The sequence below is a fragment of the Rhinolophus sinicus genome, chromosome 5 (assembly GCF_057876585.1).
Source record: "Rhinolophus sinicus isolate RSI-liver-muscle chromosome 5, RSI-T2T, whole genome shotgun sequence".
NCBI classification, from domain to species: domain Eukaryota; kingdom Metazoa; phylum Chordata; class Mammalia; order Chiroptera; family Rhinolophidae; genus Rhinolophus; species Rhinolophus sinicus.
The window spans coordinates 69,864,086-69,884,110 of NC_142505.1; the positions used below are offsets into that span (position 1 = coordinate 69,864,086).

At 40.1% G+C, this 20,025-nt stretch overlaps 1 protein-coding gene across 4 annotated transcripts in view; it reads right to left on the bottom strand.

Moving 5' to 3' along the window:
* Window positions 1-20,025, bottom strand: part of RNF130 (ring finger protein 130) — a 116,827-nt gene that overhangs the window by 21,033 nt on the left and 75,769 nt on the right. Inside the window, exons 8-9 of one of the 4 annotated variants that reach the window (XM_019716940.3) lie at window positions 19,677-19,770; window positions 13,123-13,323 (exon numbers count right to left, since the gene is read on the bottom strand). The exons of 2 other annotated variants lie outside the window; for them this stretch is intronic. In XM_019716940.3, the coding sequence (XP_019572499.2) occupies window positions 13,308-13,323; window positions 19,677-19,770 (110 nt within the window). In that variant the 3' untranslated portion in view covers window positions 13,123-13,307. Of the gene's footprint in view, window positions 1-13,122; window positions 13,324-19,676; window positions 19,771-20,025 lie in introns of those variants that run through there. One more of the 4 variants, XM_074313341.2, reaches the window with a different exon arrangement.

Below are 20,025 nucleotides of genomic sequence, written 5' to 3' on the forward strand. Positions count from 1 at the left end.
TGTGGGGCCTTTTCCTGGGCTGGAGGACGCCTGAGTGAGGCTTTTCCAACCTCAACACTAGGCAGGCTTCTCATGGAGCCTGTTTTATGGATCAGTTCATCTTTCACGCGAGGAAGAAACATTCCTGGGCAACACGATATGCCAGGGACTTGCACAAACATTGCCTTTCTAACTGTCACAGCCCTAGGTGGCTCTTACTGTGCTTTCATTCCACGGGTGAGAAACTGAGGCTGGGAGAGGCTAAGTGGCCGAGCCCGTCAGGAGGGGCTACCTGGGGTTCACAGCCCAGTCGCCTGACTGCACGCGGATCCAAAGCAGCAGGCGGTCCCGCTGGCTGCGCAGGTGCAGCCCTCAGAGCGACACGGAAATTCAGCTTGTTCTGCCACGGCTTAGGGGAGCTGGGCCTCCACAGGAACCCAAACCGTCTGGGCTGCTGCTCTGACCACGCTTCTCTGTTCTGGGCTGTTCCTGATACTCCCAGCCGAGGAGGATTCCAGCCGGAAGCCCAGAGCCGCGTGAGGGAGCATTTATACCCACGCACCGTAAGCGCAAGCAGAGGAGGGGAGGAGGGCGGAGAGCGCATATTTGGAATGGGGGTGATTCTGCCTGCGGCTCCACCCGTCATGACAGGGACACGAGGAGTACATGACTCATGTTCCTACAGAAGCTGCAGTCCCCTGTACTTCTCGTCAGCATTTCACTGTGATCTGAGGTATTTTTCAAACATAATTGGGACATTTTGTTTTTTGTCTTTATAAACAACCTCAAATCCCTAAGATGTGACTCCCTCTCCTGTAGTTATAAGCATGTGATCAAAAGCGAGGTGATAGAAACGCATTTTTCTGGGTGTAAAGATTATAAAATAATTTGTGCCTCTGAGTTTTGAACGATTCTTTTCTGTCCATGTATCCAGGCCGTTCTTCTCTTAGCCATGTGTGATGTGCGGTGGGGTCATGCATGAGAAAAGGGCCCCAGCAGGGAGGGGTCAGGTCACCTCTTGTGGGGGGGCCCTTCTGTCTTGACCCCAACCCTGAGCTTTCCAGGCAGCCTGAGCAGGAAGAGGTGCCACCCTGGGGCAGAGGGCAGTGAGGCCTCAATTTTCTGACCCAGGGAAAGAAAACTCTTTTCCCCTTGGTTAAGTAAGACCAACTGACATTTCCTCAAAAGGAACTTTCATGAAAACCTTTAAAGAAAACAAGAGTAAAAGAATTGTCTAATTTTTACAGATTTACTAGATTTCTTGTCAGTGTCTCAAAGCCTCATCAGAGACTGGCCAGGCTGTTGCTGCCAACACAGCACACCTGTTCTGGGCGTCTTTTTATCCCCAGCCTTCAGCCTTCTCAGCCTTGGGCTGGACTCATGTTCTGCTGCCGCCCTGGCTCTTGTTATTTCTACCTGCTTTTTTTTTGACTCCTCAGTAAAGAAAGAACTTCCCCCACAAGATCTTAAAACTTCTTGTTTTGAGCTGCAGCGCTGAGTGGGCACAAAGGCGGAAGCAGCTCTGTGTTCCGATGCTCTCCTATGCTGAGTGAATTCTTCCCAGAGGTCTCCTCACCTGTGAATTTCTAGAATCTTCGCCTGTCACTGACCCAACGTTTTAATCTATTTTTTTGCCTGTTGGCTTGTTAAGGCAGCAGCTTCTAAGCTGCAATGTTCTAAACCAGCACCTCTACCTTTCTTTAGTGATCCCATTATTTTAATGTCAGGAGCCAGTCTGCACCTAATTCACACTTTCCGAAATCCATGAGCCTCCTCATGGCTCCGCCCCCCCCCCCCCCCCCCCGTTCTGTGACGGAGCATCGCCATCCAGCCCTAGGACACCTCACCAGTCCCGCTCATATCCTAAACCCACCCCCAGCTCACTTCTCAGCCTTTCCTACCACCATACCTGGCACACATGGGTCCAGGGGTCAGCATGCCCATGGACTGCCTGTCCACTTCGCGAAGAGGCAAAACGGAATGGGGCTAGAACACAGACCCCGGGGCCAGACTGCACTGGAGTCCGGCTGCTGCTATTTACTAGCTCTGTACCCTTGGCAAATTATTGGGTTTCTTTATGCCTGTTTCCTCCTCTGTAAAATGGGGTTAATAGCAGGTGTTGCAAGGATTAAATGAGTTAGTATACGCAAAATGCTTAGAAGAGTGCTTACCACATAGTACGTACTATATATTAGCTATTATTATTGTGATTATTAATTAACTTCAAAAAACAGTGGGTCTGTGTACAGAGGGGCGGAGAGAGCGCACACACCAGCTGACCTCAAATAGTTCCCTCTGTTGGTTTTCCTGTCATACACACTATGTACATAAAACATACACTGTATATGCATGCATGTGCGTATGTGTGTGTGTGTGTGTAAAGTTCTGCCCTCAGATTTCCCTATATCCATTTTCCTGTCTTTTCTCCACGACTCTGAATTCCTTAAATGTGAGAACTACACACAACGCACCAAACTCTGGCCCATCTGTCTTAGGGCTGGACAGTGGCCAGTGGTTAGGGACACTGACCCTGGGCTCCCTGGGTCTCATGTCTCACTTTGCCACTTAATAGGTAAGTGATATCGGCCAAGTTACTGGACTTTCTCTAAGTCTGTTTCTTCATTTGTAAAACAGAATAACTATACCTTGTCTCAGAGATGCTACCAAGATTACAATGCATGTAAACCGTGCAGCGTGGTGTCTGGCCATTATGTGTGAGCTGAACTGCTGGCGATTGTTAACGTTTTCTCCTGCTCAGCTTCATTCACAGCAGAGATCTAGAAAAGCAGTTGGATTCTTTTCTATTTGTTGACACTAAACTCATTTTTAAACTGTCCTGGTAAACTCAGCATAACCGAATAATTTGGTAGATTAAAAAAAAAAAAATCAAGGACTCTGCAGGATCTTTTCTCAACTATTTAAAAAGTTTAAAGTTACAACCTGGCTGGCCAAACAGAAATCAGGTTTAATTCTATCAGACCTGAGCTGCCTGAAGCTTCCAGGTAGGATCAGGTGACCTGCATTCCTGTTGGGAGATTCTTTGGACTAAATTCTTAGCAGCTTTTGGTCTATTGTAAACACTGAGGCTTCCCTGAAATAAAATACTCTTGAAAAACACTTTGTGAGTGTGTGTGTGTGTGTGTGTGTGTAGGTATATAAAACAAAGTACAACAAAATAACCCATGCCTCATGCATTCCAAAAGTTTGTCCAAGAAGTGTTTAAAACTCTGAAGTGTCACATCTGTTCCAGACTAATTTTTGGTAATTTTCTAATTTTTAAAATAATAAACAAGAAATTGTTCAACTTCCCATGCTGCTTCTATTCATCAAGCTGACTTCTTAGTTGATAGTATGAAGCCTCTGAGGAAATATGCAACTGCATTTTGATGCTAATTCTAACTCTGGTTGTAAGGAACAAACCCACTTTAAGGAGCACATGGGCACACAACACACACGACACACTACCATTGTCACTGAGATCATAAGTGAAATACAAAAGGTAAATGATATCAGTTAATCTCAAAGCCACAAAACAGCAGGCTCAAATTTCAATGGATGATGACAAATCTTCCCTAAGATCTATGGAAAGCCCATCCCATTACTCCACTCATTTCATTTCTTAGCTTTGATAAAAATTCTATATGTTTGGCCCTGAACAGCACCTAATATTTAAAAAAAAAAACTCTTCCTCTCTGCTAGGACTTGAAATAATGTGAAAGGGTGAAGGTACAGTAAGTTAATATAAATAGTAACACTGTCATTAAACAGCCCTACATCTCCTGACTATTGAAGAAAAATAATAACTCACCATAAACAGGAGGAAGAAGAAAGGGAACACTAATTTGATTTCTGCTGAAATAAAACTGTGGGGAGGGCTGTACCACTAATTTATGAAACTACTGCTAAAAGAAAAAAATGTAGTTATTGAGGAGGATGTCCACAAAACAGGCCCAATCTAGAGAAAAAAGGCAAACACACTCTCCAGCATTCAGAGTTGGCTGGATAACAGGAGGGCCACTGAACCAGTGAACCTCAATGGCTAAACACGTAATGAATAACTTCTGCAGCTTTAAAAAAATCCTTTCACTCCACATGCACATAACAACAGAGCTCCCAAATACATGAAGCAAAAACTGACACAAGGGGAGAGAGAGACAATTCAACAATAATCACTGGAGACTTCAATACCCTGCTTTCAATAATGAATAGAACAACTAGATAAAAGATAAAGAAAGAGAAAATTTGAACAACACTAACTACCAACTAGACATAACAGACATCTACAGAGCACTCCACCCAACAATGGCAGAATATATATTCTTCCCACATGCACATGGAACATTCTTCAGCATAGACCATAAGTTAGGTCATAAAACAAGACTCAATGTATTTAAAATGACTGAAATCATACAAAGCATGTTCTCCAACCACAATGGAAGGAAATTAGAAACCTATTAACAGAAGAAAATTCACAAATATGTGGGATTTAAACAACAAACTCCTAAATAACCGATGGGCCAAAAGAGCAATCACAGGGGCAACGAGAAAACACTCTAAGATGAATGATGTAACAGCCACAGCACACCAAAACTTATAGATGTGCAAAAGCGTGCTTGGAGGGAAATTTATAGCTATAAATGCTGATGTTAAAAAAGAAAGATACAAAACCAATAACCTAATCTTTACAAGGGGAAAAAAAACACAAAGAAAAAGAAAAAAACTAGACCCAAAGCAAGTGGAAGGAAGAAAATAATAAAAATTTGAGTGAAAATTAGTAAAACAGGAAATTGAAAAATAGACAAACCAATGAAACCTAAAGTTGATTCTTTGAAAAGGTCAAAATTTACAAACCTTTAGCTAGACTGACGTGGCAAAAAAGAGAGAAAAATCAAATTACTGAAGTCAGGAATGAAAAACAGGACAATGCAGAAAGAAAAATGATTTTAAGGGAATCTTATGGACAACTGTATGCCAACAAATGAGATAACCTAGATGAAATGGACAAATTCCTAGAAAGACACAAACTACCAAACTTGCCTTAACTATTAATAGAAATAGAAAATTGGAATAGATCTATAACAAGTAAAGAGAGTGAGTCAGTCAGTAACCAACAAACTTCCCACAAAGAAAAGTCCAAGACCAGATGGCTTCGCTGGTGAATTCTACCAAACAATTAAAGAATTAACACCAATCCTCACACTCTTTCAAAAACAGAACAGGAGGAAACACTTCAAATTCATTTTATGAGGTTAGTATTATTACCCTGATGCCAAAGCCAGAGCAAGATATTACAATAAAAGATATTACAGACTAATATGCCTTATGAATATAGGTACAAAACTTCTCAGCAAAATAAGAGCTAACTGAATCCTGCAACATATAAAAACATAATCCCATTATGACAAACTGTGATTTCTCTCAGGATTACAAGGTTGGTTCAATATATGAAAACCAATCAACATAATATACCATATTAATAAAAGACAAAACCCACATGATCATCACAATAGGCACAGAAAAAGCGTCTGATAAACTCCAAAACTCTTTCATAAAAAAACATTCAACAAGCGAGGAATAGAAGGGAACTTTTTCAGCCCAATAAAGGGCATCTATGAAAACCCCACAGGTAACATCACACTCAGTGGTGATGGAATGAAAGCTTCTTCCCCAAGATCAGGAACAAGACATGGATGACTGTTTTTGTACCACTTCTATTCAACATTCCACGAATGGAGATTCTAGCCAGGGGAAATAAGCAAGAAAATGAAATAAAAGACATCCGGATTGGAAAGAAGTAAAACTATCTCTATTTGTAGATGACATGATCTTTTCTAAGGCACCTACTAAAAAAGTTATTAGAGGTAGTAAATGAGTTCAGTAAGGTTGCAAGAATGAAAGATCAATGCATAAAAATCCGTCATATTTCTCTAGAAATTAAATAAATACATGCCCATGGATGAGAAGACTTAGTTTTGTTAAAGTGACATGACTACCTAAAATGAACTGCAGATTCTGTGTAATCCCTATCACAAACTCAGCTGGCGTTTTTGCAGAGATTGAGAAACCAATCCTAAAATTCATATGGAAATACAAGGGATCCTGAATAACCAAAAATATCTTGAAAAAGAACAAAGTTGGAAGACTCATACTTCCCAAGTTCAAAACTTAGTACAAAGCAACAATAATCAATACCATGTGATACCAACACGAGGATAGACAGAGATCAACAGAAGAGAATTAAGAATCTAGACATAAATTCATATATTATACTTAACTGACTTTTGACAAGGGTACCATTCAATGGGGAAAGAATAATCTCTTCAACAAATGGTACTGGGATAAATGGATATCCACATGCAAAAGAATGAAGTTATATCTCACACCATATACCAGTATTAACTCAAAATGGATCAAAGAATATAAGAATTAAAATGATAAAACTTTTAGAAGTTTTTGTGACCTTGAATTAGGCAATTGTTTCCTAGATATGACATCTAAAACAGACCAAAGGAAAAAACAGACAAATTGGACTCTCACCAAAATAAAAAAACTTGGGAGATGCGTCTAAGATGGTGGTGTAGGAGGATGCTGAGCTCGACCCTACCAAGAACACACCACAATGTGTACATATATTTAGAGCAATTCCTCCTGAGAAATGACTGTAAGCCAACTGAACAGCTTCTATACAACAAACGAGAGAGAGAGAGAGAGAGAGAGAGAGAGAGAGAGAGAGACCGAGACCGCATAGAGAAGGTTGTTTATGTTTCCTGGGCAATTGTGTAGTGGGGGGGAGCTCTATCCAGATCCTCTGGCCAACCTGCAGGGCTGCTGTAGAGTGTCCCCAGCCATACTTACCAGAGCTAGCTTCAGCAGGAGGAGGTAAAGGTGTATATAACTGTATATATGACACACACAGTAAGTCAACCACTTAAAAAGCTAATATGAAGGTTAAAAAAGTAGCAAAATTAACTATAACTACAATAAATAAGGGATACGTAAAACAAAAAGATATAAAACATGACATTAAAAACATACAATGTGGAGAGGGGAATAAAAATGTAGTGCTTTTAAAATATATTTGAATTTAAACACCTATTGGCTTAAAACAGATTGATGGTAAGTACAAACCAAAAATCTACAATAAATTGAAAGGAACCAAAACAAAACACTAAAGAAAACCTGCAAATCAAAAGAAATCAAGAGAAGAAAGGAACAGAAGACAACAAAAACAGCCAAAGACAATTAACAAAACAGCAATAAGCATATACCTATCAACAGTCACTTTAAATGTAAATGGAGTAAATGCTCCAATCAAAAGACATAGGGTGGCTGCATGGATAAAAAAAAATAAGACCCTTCTATATGCTACTTCCAAGAGACTCACTTTAGGATCAAAAGGCACACTCAGACTGAAAGTGAAGGGATAGAAAAAGTACTTCTCTGCAAATAGAAATAAAAAGAAAGTTGGGTAGCAATATGCATATCAGACAAAATAGACTTCATAACAAAGAATGTAAAAAGAGACAAAAAAGGACATTACATAATGATATAGGGGTCAATCCAAGAAGAGGATATAACAATTGTAAATGTCTACACACTCAACATAGGTGCAAATATTAATGGACATAAAGGCAGAAACTTACAGTAATACAATAGTTGGGGACTTTAATACCCTACTTACCTCAATGGATAGATCACACAGACACAAAAATTAATAAGGAAATAAATGGCTTTAAATGTCATATACAACAAGACTTAAGACATTAATAGGACATTTCATCTCAAAACTGCAGATTACACATTTTCTCAAGTGTACATGGAACATTTTCCAGGACAGACCATATAGTAGGACACAAAACAAGCCTCAACTTTAATAAGATTGAAATTATATCAAGCATATTTTCTGACCACAATGGCATGAAACTAGAAATCAACTACAGGAAGAAAACTGGAAAAACCACAAATATGTGGAGATGAAATAACATGCCTCTAAACCACCAATGGAAATCAAAAACTTCGAGACAAATGAAAATGAAGTATAACTTTCCAAAATTTATGGGATGCAGCAAAAATAGTTCTAAGAGGTAAGTTCACAGGTTTATAAGCCTACCTCAAGAAACAGGAAAAGTCCCAAATAAACCAAACAATCTAACTTTATACTTAAAGAAACTAGAAAAAGAAGAACAAAACCAAGGATAAAAATCATATGATCATCTCAACAGATGAAGAAAAAGCATTTGACAAAACTCGACATTCATTTATGATTAAAAACTCTCAACAAAGTGGGTATAAAAGGAACTTACCTCAAAATGATAAAGGTCATATATGACAATCCCACAGCTAACATCATACTCAATGGTGAAAAATTAAAATCTTTTCCTCTAATATCAGGAACAAGACAAGGATACCCACTCTCACCACTATTATTCAATATACTGGGGGTGTCAAAAAAATGCATACAAGTGGACACTTTGGTCAACATTGCTCAAGCAGTAATTTGTCATAATCAGAAGTGTCTAGACACTAATGGTAACCACTTGGAGCACCTCTTATAAATTGCAGAAGTCAAACGTGACTTGTATTCATCTTTTGTTATTGGTACATATTAACTATTACAATTTTAATATTTTTGCCTTTCTTAAAATGTGTATACATTTTTTGGGCAACCTCTGTAGTATTGAAGTCCTAGCCACAGTAAGCAGACAAGAAAATAAAATAAAAGGCATCCAAATTAGAAAGGAAGAAATAAAACTTATTATTTGTAGATAACATACTATATACAGAAAACTGTAAAGAATCCACCAAAAATAGAATGAATTAAGTAAAGTAGCAGGATACAATATTAACATACAGAAATCTATTGCATCTTTATACACTAATAATGAATAAGCAGAAGGAGAAATTAAGAAAACAATCTCATTTACAACTGCATCTAAAAGAATAAAATACCTAGGAATAAATTTAACAACGGAGGTGAAAGATGTGTATTCGCAAAACTATAAGACACCGAAGAAAGAAACTGAAGAGGGCACAAATAAATGGAAGGAAATACAGTGCTCATGGATTGGAATGATTATTAGTTAAAATGACCACAGTATCCAAAGCAATTTACAGATTCAATGTAATCCCTATCAAAATACCAATGGCATTTTTCTCAGAACTAGAACAAATAATCCTAAAATTTATATGGAATCATAGAAGACCAAAAATAACTAAATCAATCTTGAGAAAGAAAAGTTGGAGATATCAGGTTCCCTGATTTCAAACTATACTGCAACGCTATAATGATCAAAACAGCACGAAACAGAATAGAGAGCCCAGAAATAAATTCTCACTTATATGGTCAATTAATCTATGACAAAGGAGGCAAGAATATACAATGGAGAAATGACAGTCTCTTCAACAAGTCATGTTAGGAAAAATGGACAGACATATGTAACCTCCCAAAAAACAAGCAAACAAACAAACAAAAAACAAAAACTGGACCACTCTTCTATAGCATATAGAAAAACAAACTCAAAATGGATTAAAGATTTAAATGTAGACCTGGAACTATAACACTCTTATAAGAAAACTTAGATAGTAAATTATTTGCCATCAATATTAGAATTATCTTTGTGGATATGTACCCTTGAGCAAGGGAAATAAAAGCAAAAATAAACAAAGGGACTTCATCAAACTAAAACGCTTCTGCACAGTGAAGGAAACCATCAATAAAACAAAAAGACAACCTACTTAATGGGAGAATATATCAATGATACATCTAATAAGGGGTTAATGTGCAAAATATCTAAGGAACTCATATTAATACCAATAATAATAAAAAAATCTGAATGAAAAACGGGCAGGGACCTGACTAGACATTTTCCCAAAGACATTCAGATGGCCAATAGACATGAGAAAAGGAGCTCAAAATCACTCATCAGGGAAATGAAAATTAAAACCACAATGAGATATCACCTCACACTTGTCAGGATGGCCATCATCAATAAATCGACAAACAAGTGTTGGTGAGGATGTGCAGAAACTGGAACCCTCCTGCGCAGTTGGTGGGCGTGAAATTGGTAAAGTCACTATGGAAAACAGTATGGAGATTCCTCAAAAAATTAAAAAAAGAATTACCATATGACCCAGCAATTCCACTTCCCAGTATTTATCTGAAGAAATCCAAAACACTAATTTGAAAAGATATATGCACCTCTATGTTCATTGTGGCATTATTTACAATACCCAAGACATGGAGGCAACCTATGTGTCCATCCATAGACGACTGGATAAAGAAGTGGGCATAAACACAATGGAGTATTACTCAGACATGACAAAGAATGCAATCTTGCCATTTGTGACAACATGGAGGGAACTAGAGGCTCTTATGTTAAGTGAAATAAGTCAGACAGAGAAAGACAAATACCGTATGATGTCACTTATATGTGAAATTACGTGACATCTGAAGCAAATGAAGAAAAACAAAAAATGACTCACAGAAACAGAGACCAAACTGATGGTTCCGGGGTGGTGAGGGTGAGGGATGGGTGAAAAGGGAAGGGGAATACAGTCAACAATAGTGTGATAAGTCGGCACAATGACAGTGGTCACTACACTTAGTGTGGTGAGCACATTGTAAGGCATATAAATGTCGAATCACTATACTGTACACCTAAACTAACTGAATATTGTATGCCAAGTATAATTAGAAAAACTAAAAGACAGGTATGACTGCAGAGGAAGGGGATGCAGTTAAAAAAAAGGATATTGTAAAGACTAATCCAGCAGTGTCCAACAGAATCAGGTGAGCCACATATGTAATTTTAAATTTTCTAGTAAGCCACCTTTAAAAAAGTAAAGAGACAGGTGAGATTAATTTTAATAATATACAGTACCTAACTCAATCTATCCAAAATTTTATTATTTCAACATGTACTCAATATAATTGAGATACAAAATAGAAACTTATATTTCAAGAGACATTGTCCAGAGAGTAAATAAAGGTTGGCCCAGTGGCTCAGGCGGTTGGAGCTCCGTGCTCCTAACGTCAAAGGCTGCCAGTTCGATTCCCACATGGGCCAGTGGGCTCTCAACCACAAGGTTGCCAGTTCAATTCCTCGAGTCCCACAAGACATGGTGGGCTCCGCCCCCTGCAACTAAGATTGAACATGGCACCTTCAGCTGAGCTGCTGCTGAGCTCCCGGATGGCTCAGGTGGTTGGAGTGCATCCTCTCAACCACAAGGTTGCTGGTTTGACTCCCGCAAGGGACGGTGGGCTGTACCTCCTGCAACTAGCAACGGCAACTGGACCTGGAGCTGAACAGCACCCTTCACAACTACGACTGAAAGGACAACTTGACTTAGAAAAAATCCTGGAAGTACACACTGTTCCCCAATAAAGTCCTGTTCCCCTTCCCCAATCAAATCTTACAACAAAAAAAATAAAGAACTTATAACAGAAAATATTTGCAAATCATATATCTGATAAGGGCCTAGTACCTGGAATATATAAAGAACTCTTACAACTCAACAACAAAAATACAATCCAATTAAAACACGGGCAAAAGACTTAATAGACATTTTTCTAAAGACATTCAAGTGGCCCGCAAGCACGAGAAGATGCTCCACGACATTAATTAGGGAAATACAAATTTTTGTTACATTACATACAGTGTTATCTTCACATCCACTAGAAATGGCTATAATTTTTCCAAAAAGGAAAATAATTAAGTGTTGGTGAGGATGTAGAGAAATTGGAATTCTTGTACATTGCTGGTGGGAATGTGAAATTGTACAGCTGCTTTAGAGAACAGTCTGGCAGTTTTTCAACAATGTAAACTAGAGTTACCATATGACCCAGCAACTCCACTCCTAGGAATGTACCAAGAGAACTGAAAAGGTATGTTCACACAAAAACTTGTACACAAATGTTCCTAACAGCATTACTTACAACAGCCAAAAGGTGGAAACAAGCCAACACCTACCAATGGCTGAGCAGATGGACAAAATGTGGTACATCTAACATCATGGAACGTTATTCAGCCACAAAGAATGAAGTGCTGACGCATGCTACAACATGGACGCACCTTGAAAACATCAGCCAGACACAAAAGGCCACACATTGTATGAGACTGTTTATATAAAATGTCCAGAACAGGTAACTCCTAGAGACAGGGAGTAGATTAAGTGGTTCCCGGGCTGGCAAGGGGATGGGAGGCGTGGGTGGTTACCATTAATGGGTATGGGGCTTCTTTTCTGGGGCGATAAAAATAGTATGGAGTTAGTTGTGATGGTTGTACAACCTTGTGAATATACTAAAAACCACTGAAATGGTTTACCCTTTAAAAGGGCGTATTTTATGGTATGTTAATTATATCTCAATAAAAAAACAAAGAAAATCACCTCCAACCCCCTACCAATCTGAGTCTGACTGCGGCAGGAGCCCATTCCAACGGGCCTGTGTCCTCACCCCTGGTACGCTGAGGTGGAAGGCTGACAGTTCACTGCTTAAAATGTTTATGCATACTGATAATCCTTCAAGTGTATGATTCAATGTAACAAAAATTTCAGTATCTTCCTCATCAATAAAGCAAAAATATTTTATTTACACATGTAAAACTGCTCCATTCTAACTTTTTAGAATTTGCTGTTTTTAAAAGAATGCTGTACAAACAAGGTTAAAAACAAGTCAGATATAATTTATTACTAATCAGTGTATATTTTGGAAATTTTTTATTATGCTCATCCCTTCATTCCATAAATATTTATTGAGCACTTACTGTGTGCAAAGCACTCTAATAGGTATGGGGATACAGTGGCAAGAGATACAGTTTAAGGTCCCTGCTGCTGCTGTGCAGCTGCCGTTCTGGTTGGAGGCCGATCAACCACAAACAAGGGCAAAAGAAATGATCTGAGTGCATGGTGACCTTGAAGAAAAGAAAATGGAGTGACACATGCCCCAGGGGGCACTACCACACAGGATGTCCATATGCTCAGGTCCTATCTGGGCACAGCAGGAGCCAACGTGAAAATACCAACAGAAACAGCGTCACTGTCCCTCCCATGGGGAGTCATGAGCTCTGTCTCTGAAACAGAGAAATTTGGGTATGTGACCTCCAAATCAGCCTTCTAAAATTTACACAAGTGGGTGAACAATACTCAATGGCACAGTCTTTTTATTTTATTATTTATTTATTTTAATACAAAGCTTTGGCATTAGCAATTTTATGAAAAAATAAAATGTACTAAAAATAAATGCTTGTGTGGCATGATTGGTAAATGATGCACAAAAATAGTTCTTTTTCCTTCAAGGCAATCAGTCAGAAAGCAGTTTGTTTTCTTCTTCAAAACCATTCTACCCTATGGAATAAAAGGAAAAAAGACAGAGATCAAGAATTAGTTAAAGGGTAGTTGTCAATGTTTTAAAACAGAGAAAATGATCTTAAGTGAAGGGTGGTCTAACTGGGGCTGTCCCCAACTATCTCCCAACCCATCTGGTAAAGCCAGGAAGCCATCAGCATTTTCCTGAACTCAGCAGCTTCAGATATGTGGTCAAGTGGTACAGTTCTAGATGTGTGTTATAACCCTCCTGCCCCGCCCCAAAAGTGCAGGCTAACAGCATCTTGTTAAAAATGCAGGGACAATTGGACAATTTACAACTTTTCCTGGTTTGAACACGTTCTAATTCCTGAGAGTCCTGAAATCTGTGGCTGTTGTCTTTAAAACATGTTTCCCCCTTTGTACCTCAAACAAGAGTGTTATTATCTGGAATAAGATTTGAAGACTACAGACTTCCAGAGATGTATGGCTCTTGAATGAGAATTCCCCAGACTGTGTGTGCACACGTGCCCCCCTAGATCTGGTGCCTGAAAGGTACCTCACGCCTTGTGACAGTTCCCGCACTGCCCCTCTGTCTGGCACTGTAGGACCACCCTTCCTGAACCCTGTACAGTCTGGTTCATTTCCACAGTTCCCAAATCATGTCTTCAGTTCTGCTCTTTTCTCTCTGTTGAGTTCCTGATGCACTTAAAACTGCTTCATCTTCGTTACCATACAATTCTCCAGCGTTTCCTAATTTCATCTCTTCCCTAGCACCCAGATTTCCTCTCCATCAATTCTGTTATTTTTACCTAACATAACTTCCTGCCTCCAGTCTCTTCTCTACCAGGCCAGAACAACTTGTCAATCACCAGGAATTATTTTTCTGCTGAAAAGCCTTAGACATTAATCACTGTTTACAAGAATAACATCCATCCAGCAGACACGTCAAACCACACAGTCCCTGAACCAGCTGTGCTGCTTCCTCACTTTGCACCCTAATTACGCCCGGCCTGGTTCCTTAGTCACTCCCCCCAGGGACAAGTGGCAGGTGCTCTGTGTCTGTGATGCTGAGCGAATGCTCACTGCACATCAGCACCTCTGCTATTCCGTCACGTCCCCTTCTCCCAGGCTCGGGCCGCCCGGGCGAGATGGTATAGAAATGAAGGAAAGGCTCCTGCAACTTCACGTCACACTCTATGCTTTAATATTTACTGTAGCTCGTATCTAAGAAAACAATGTTTTTATAGTATCTCCTCAGAAAAACTGGTATCACATATAAGGACTTTAAATGGGCAAATAAAACATTTTAAACTTACTTTATTTTGCTGTTTTTCTAACAAAGTATAAACAACTAATGCAGCCATAACATGAAAGGTACTTCTGAAAAAAAAAAAAATATGACCATTGCCAAAGACAGTATAGAAGTCCAATCAAAGGTCCCGTTGCCTTTAATCCTCTTTTTGTCATCGTGTTTTTAGAACCCAAATTTGTCTCTTCAACTACACGGCTTGGTGCATGGCTCTCTGGAGTAGTCAGAGACAAGCAGTGTAAAGGAAAGAGACGGAACCAGAAACACTGGCTTGATGTATACGGCATTTCTCGGGGGTCACTCGGTCCATCTGGGGGCTCATGTTACTCTTCTGCGTATGGATCTCGGGCTCAGAGTGACTAAAAGGAGATGTATGTACTCAGAGGAAGAAGAGGGTTCATTAACAAACTGGGGCAAGTCCAAATCGTTGCTGACATTGCTCTAAGAAAGGCTATCTCAGATGGGTGTTAGTGTGAGTAAAAGGTATTAAGTTGAGAACTAAAAAAATCAAAATTCTTTGGACCAGTGCTTCTGAAGCCGCAGACTGCAGCCTATGAATGGACTGTGAAATCAATGCGGGAGCTCATGACTAGCGTTAACAACGAAGTATGGAGAAGAGCAGGTCAGAGAATGCTGCATGTGTAAGGAAAATGTTTGGGAAACTTCTGCTCCTGTTATATACGTGCGAGTACTGGGTCACAATATAAAATGTATTTCTTACAGTGGGAGATGATAAAAAAAACACTTTAAAAACATTGCTTTCGATACTTAAGGTTCCAAAAGAGGTGGCTAGCAGAGAACCCAGCCGGTCCTCTGGCTCTGACCTCTCCGAAGTAGGGACCTTTGGGGGACACAGATCAGGAGGAGTGTGCCCCTGAACAGCTCCAGTCTTATAGCTGCTGCATGAATAAGCAGGTCCTGGCAAGCTCACCAGCTTTTAAGACATCCCACGTCCTCGTGGACAATTCTGACCGGCAGAAAGTTCTTTCTTACATTAAGTGGAACTCTACCTCCCTGCAGATGTCTCTAGAGCTCCAGAACTACATAGTAAGCGTCACCTCTGTGAGCCCTGGATAGTCACCATGGGACTGTTATGTGGGGAGTCCTTCAAATACCTGCAGACACCTCTCCTATCACCCAGTCTCCTCTTTCTCTGAGCTAAGCATCCCCAAGACATCATATGATGTCTGAGATACGTCAGTGTTTCCCTTACAGAGTCTGAGCAGAACAATTCAGAAATACTGAGTAGTACGTAAAATACAGACATGCATTCCTTTAATCTGGTCTACACGTTTCTACCACGTCCCCTTGGAGGAGGACATCTCACGAGGGCTACAGATGGGACAGCCGAAGCCCACTGACTGGCTACAGAGGCCTGGTGCTTTGGTCTTGGGTTATGCTACAGGATTTGACATTCGCTTGTCATTTCACTAGGCTAACCACAGCAGATTCATTTCCTCCTGCTGAGACTTGTTCTTGATCTTGAATGTCTGGGCTATACTCTGCTGCAGATTTCAGGACATGATTTCTATGAATCCAAATAGTATAGGAAGTGAAAAAGGGCTGCAGAAAACAGGGAGCTGAACCACCCACTTCACTCAAGAGCTCTCCCACATCATCCATGTATCCTATAACTTGTTCCTCAAAACAAAACAAAAAAACACTGAAAATATTTACTTTTCTTATGTTGAGAGAAAAATGGATCGATACAAAGATAAGCCTGTAAATGCTGGGCTTTAACAAGGTTTGTTTGAATAATGATGTAGAGAAGAAAAGCTCCTTTGGGAACTGAACTTCAATAACCTTGTTTACTTAGGTACTACGGAACAGTATGTAAAGCAAATATATAAAAATTTATTTGCTTCTTTGACTACTACTCAGTTTATTTTTCCAGTCTCAAATTGATTAGATTTGCAGTGTTAAAAAAAACTAAAGCACCGTTAGTTATGGTTGAGTACTTAAATAAATACCACTTCATCACAATAGAAGGGGGAAGACAGCAGGTACACTGACTTTCAATTAACTTCTGAGTTAAGCCAATAGCGTCAAGCTGTGGGAGGTGAGTGCTTTCACCCCTAGGGGGCAGCAGTCCATGCACTGCAGGTGGAGGCGTGGGTCCACCGGGGGCCACACGCCTGCCCTTAACATCTGGCCGGTACTGCTTCATCTTGCCACAGGTTTTCACAAGTGACTAGACTGGGTCAAGGTCTTGCTGAAATCACAATAGACAAGTTCAGTGTAATACGGTCAGAAAAGTACAATGTATTAGTAGGTGGTGTGCACTGAGGTGAAGTTTACTATCTATTTCCAGACAGATCACTAATGTAAAAAGATGGAATCTATATAGAAGATTTTTCTTACAAATGAATATGGTTATCTAGAAAAGTAAAACAGCTATTAAACTGAAAAGGCAATCTCATTTTAGCTGTAAGTTTTTGGTAAAGGCAAAAAGGGAAGTAAAATAGATTTCAAATAATTTATTAACAAATAATAATTATAAATTTATTTGCTAAAATAAACTTTTCTCTAGAATTAAAGTCACATAGGAATTTTTCATCAAATTTTGGAGAGACAATGAGTAAGAGTGACGATTACCTTTCTTTTATCTCCTACAATTAAAAAAGGCTTTTTAAAAATTAATTAATATTATCAAAAAAAATCAACATATAAAAAGCACAATAGGAAAGAAAAGCATCACTCAAAAGTCTATTCAATTAAGATAATCACCATTAATATTCTGGTGACCATCTTTCATGCATCCGTATGTGCACACATGCGTGCACACACTCTCTCTTTTGCTCTCTGTCTCTCAATGGGATCATGAAAATCAGCTTTCAGGGTGGTTTTGATTGAAGGCACAGAAATAATATTCAAATGAACAACTGCAGTATCTACCTCTACAAAGGCTGATGGGAGAAGGGTTGGATTAAGACATGAATCTAAGATCTATGACTTAGACTGAGTCATGCAGGCATTTTGCACGGAACTGACATACAGTGGTACCTCGGTTTTTGAACGTAATCCATAAGTTCTGAAACATTCGAAAACAGCCGACAGCTAGGCCTCAGGATCTTGCACTCAGCAGAAGCCGTGTGACATGTTCGACTTCTGAGTCGTGTGTGAAAACCAAAGCATTTACTTCCGGGTTTACGGCATTCATAAACCAAAATGTTCATCAATGGAGACGTTCAAAAACCGAGGTACCACTGTATTTTGGCCCGGTACTCTGATTGCTACTAGGTAACATGTCTGTTGAGCATTTTCTAAAATACCTCATGCATGAACTGAGAATCTGGGAGAGCCTGAGTGACAGCAAGGTGACCATTAAGTTACTTAAAAACTCTGTGCAAGTGCCCAGAGTGCCACTATTCGCTGTGACTGGTTTTCACTTATTTGTGAAGTTTTGAAGAAGTGGGTTTACATTATCATCTAGTTTGATGGTTCAGTATGGGAGTAAGCAAAAGAGGTGACTGCAGGTGAAATAAATAGTGCCCTCCAAATTGAGGTTTGAATCATAGGCATTCACGGAGCTCCTATGATTCTGTATTCTATTTCAAGAAGAAAAGTAAATTCATTTGCCAAACGATAAAGGCAGATGGCCATTTTACTCACAGGACTTAGAGACTCTCAGTGGAATTGTTTGGGCTAACATTTATTGAGCACTTACTACGTACCAGGCACTGTGCTAAGCACTTCATAGGCTAATTCTCACAACCACCCTACAACGTACTCCTACCATTATGCCTGTTTTATGGATGACCAAAAACGACCTTGAGATAAATGTAACTGCTCAGATCTCACAAGCAAAAATTGGAGGAGCAAGGAATCCTATACAGGTATGTCTGCCTCTAGAATCTGAGCAGGTAACAGGCTGAGACTACTCATGTGAAGGTTGAAGAATGCCAACTGACCATGACACCCTCTCCATGCGTAACAGGTCAGGGATGCCGAGGGCACTTCTTACAGGCATCTAGCCAAGAGATCAGGTGAGAGGTAATAAAATCATGTCACTGAAGTGGAGGTTAGTGCCCACTGTTTCTACAGCTGGGCAATGAGCATTCGATTAAATCAATGACATGAGCTTGGTTGGCATTACTGATCAGTTAGAATGGCAGACAGACGTGAACATGGAGAGCACCTGACTTCCACCTGTACCATTTAGATTCGAATTTGGGCAGTGTCCTGGGGATGCTTCCATCTGTAATGAGTTCGCCTAAATACTGGTAAAAGAAAAGACTGAATAACATCTTTCAGTAAATGTCCCAAATTTAAACAAAACCAAAACCCTTTTCTGTATCTTACCCCTGTGAAAGCTACTCTTGGAAAGTCACTGATCAAAATGGCCCTTAACAATTAGTCATCTAGTCCAATCTTCCATCCTCTGAAAAACATCTCACCTACAGCAGCCTGATAAGTAACAGCCAGCTTCCTAGTCCTGGGCATTCCTGCAGCAAACCATCTCACTGGTAAGCAGCCAACTGACACATGGCCTGCCTTTTAAAACTAAGGTGAAACCTGCCTTCCTGTCAGCTACCCTGTGGTCCTCACTTTGCCTTAGGGAAATAGAATTTACAGTTACTTTCTTTTCCCCGACAGTCTTCCTAGTATTTGGAAACAGTGTGTCTTCCCAGTTGCTTCCTTCTTGGGAAAGCCAAGTCACTGTTCCTTGACCTTCCAGCCAGGGTGCCAGTGCGCCACCGAAAGCTCAGTACATCACACTCTAGGTCAAGTGTGATGGGCACAGAGTAAAGGGGGCTGTTCCTGCCAGTGGTCGGGACACGGACGTGGTTTACATCCTAGACGGTACGGCACCCTTGGCATTTGCATTACATTGTTGATTCATGCTAAGCCTGTGGCTAATGAAAGCCCCTGGATCTTTTCTCAAGTGAGCTACTGTTGCTGAGCAAAGTAAATTCCCAATCTGAGTTTCTGTTCATGAAGTAAATGATTTCTCTAGGTATGATCCCATCAGAATCAGTATGAAACTGGTGAAAGCCAATTCTCACCATCTTTATGACATTACTCTACATGTTTTCCTGGGAGAGTCTGGCACATGCAATCCAAAAAACAATTTGTTACTTACTCATGAGCATTCAAGCTAGCTGTGGCTCTGATGATCATGTAGCAGAGCGTGAGGGCGCTGAGGAGGCCAAAACTGGCAATAATAAACCATTCTTCTGTTGACAAAGGAAAGGGAGGAAATCACTCTGGGGTGAAGGCTTAAGTCAAATCGATGTCAACATTTCCCTCAAAAGCAACGACGCAGACGTCAACGGAGGTGTAAGCCAGACTGGCCCAAGGAAGTGAGGCAGGAGAAGGTTTGCCAGAGCGACTAAGTGGAGCAGGTTAGTGGGAGGAGTGCTGGAAGCTGCAGGGAGGAAGGAAGCACGGCCCGAACATGTCTTCCAGTTCAGGTCCGGAGGTCTGTGAGG